Below are 1,023 nucleotides of genomic sequence, written 5' to 3'. Positions count from 1 at the left end.
ACACCGTTGGCGAAGGAATCTACATAGAACCTCTTAGGCTCGACATTATGGGAACGGAAGCATTCGTTGATCTCAGAGATGTAAGCACTTCCCTTACGATCCACATCGAAGGCAGCAAGCTGCAACACTTGGGCGCCGGACTTCTGAGCCAAGTTAGTAGGAGCATCGAACACCTTAACAACAGTGTTTCGAGTAGCCATGGTCTCGTCAATGAGAGTCTGGTAAAGCTTCTGTACTTCAACGGATCTCTCCTGAAGGAATCGAGGGGTAGCCACAAGCTGGAGATCGGTCTCATCCATCATGTCCTCGAACTTGACACTGGAGTCAAACTGTTGTTTATCAACAACAAAGACGCCAAGAGGGAACTTTCCTTCAGGCATGGGAGGCTTCTCAGACTTGAGGAAGGTGACCGAGAAGCCACAATCCTGAGCAGTGTTGATGTACTCGGCAACCTTGGCATCAGTGATGGCGACCTTCTCAGGCTCCATAGTGGTGAGATAGAAAGCCGAATCCGCATCCTCAATCTCGAAATGGATATAGTCAGACTCAGTAGCCTGAGCAACCTTCTTAGCAGCGATAAGGCAATGAAGGTGTCTGGCAATCTGAGCACTGGTGAAGTGCTTGAAGTAGCTGGGGTGAAGGCCGAGCTCAGCAAAGTAGTAAACAATCTCTTGCCAAAGAGAGCCGGCAGCGAGTACACCTTCCTTGATGATGATAGAGAAGACCTGAGTCATCTTAGTTTCCAAATCCTCAGGGGTCAGAGAGATGTTAGTGTTCTTCACCTGCTCCTTCAAAGCTTCCTCATTCTCAGGGGAGAGATAACACACACCACCGTCACACTTGAGGTCGAGCTGACTGAGCACTTCCTTGATGTCGTTGTGCTGGTTCACCACGGCATCATGGATAGGAAGCATGCCGAAACGATCAGTCTTCAGCTGAGCTCCTTCACCTAACAAGTAGATGATAGCCGCCATATGACCACCAGCAGCAGCCAAATGAAGAGGAGTCCTCTTATCATAGTCT

General features: G+C 49.3%; 1 protein-coding gene across 1 annotated transcript; it reads right to left on the bottom strand.

Moving 5' to 3' along the window:
• Positions 1-23: 23 nt before the first annotated feature.
• Positions 24-949, bottom strand: Pmar_PMAR004694 (hypothetical protein; the record flags this gene model as incomplete). Its single annotated transcript, XM_002781815.1, has 1 exon — positions 24-949. A coding segment is annotated over one exon (926 nt), but the record flags the coding sequence as incomplete, so codon positions are not given.
• Between the last annotated feature and the right edge of the window lie 74 nt (positions 950-1,023).

The sequence above is a fragment of the Perkinsus marinus genome, assembly GCF_000006405.1.
Source record: "Perkinsus marinus ATCC 50983 genomic scaffold scf_1104296941444, whole genome shotgun sequence".
NCBI lineage: Eukaryota > Perkinsozoa > Perkinsida > Perkinsidae > Perkinsus > Perkinsus marinus.
Note: the sequence above shows the minus strand (reverse complement) of the source record. Positions and strands in the feature narration are given on the sequence as shown.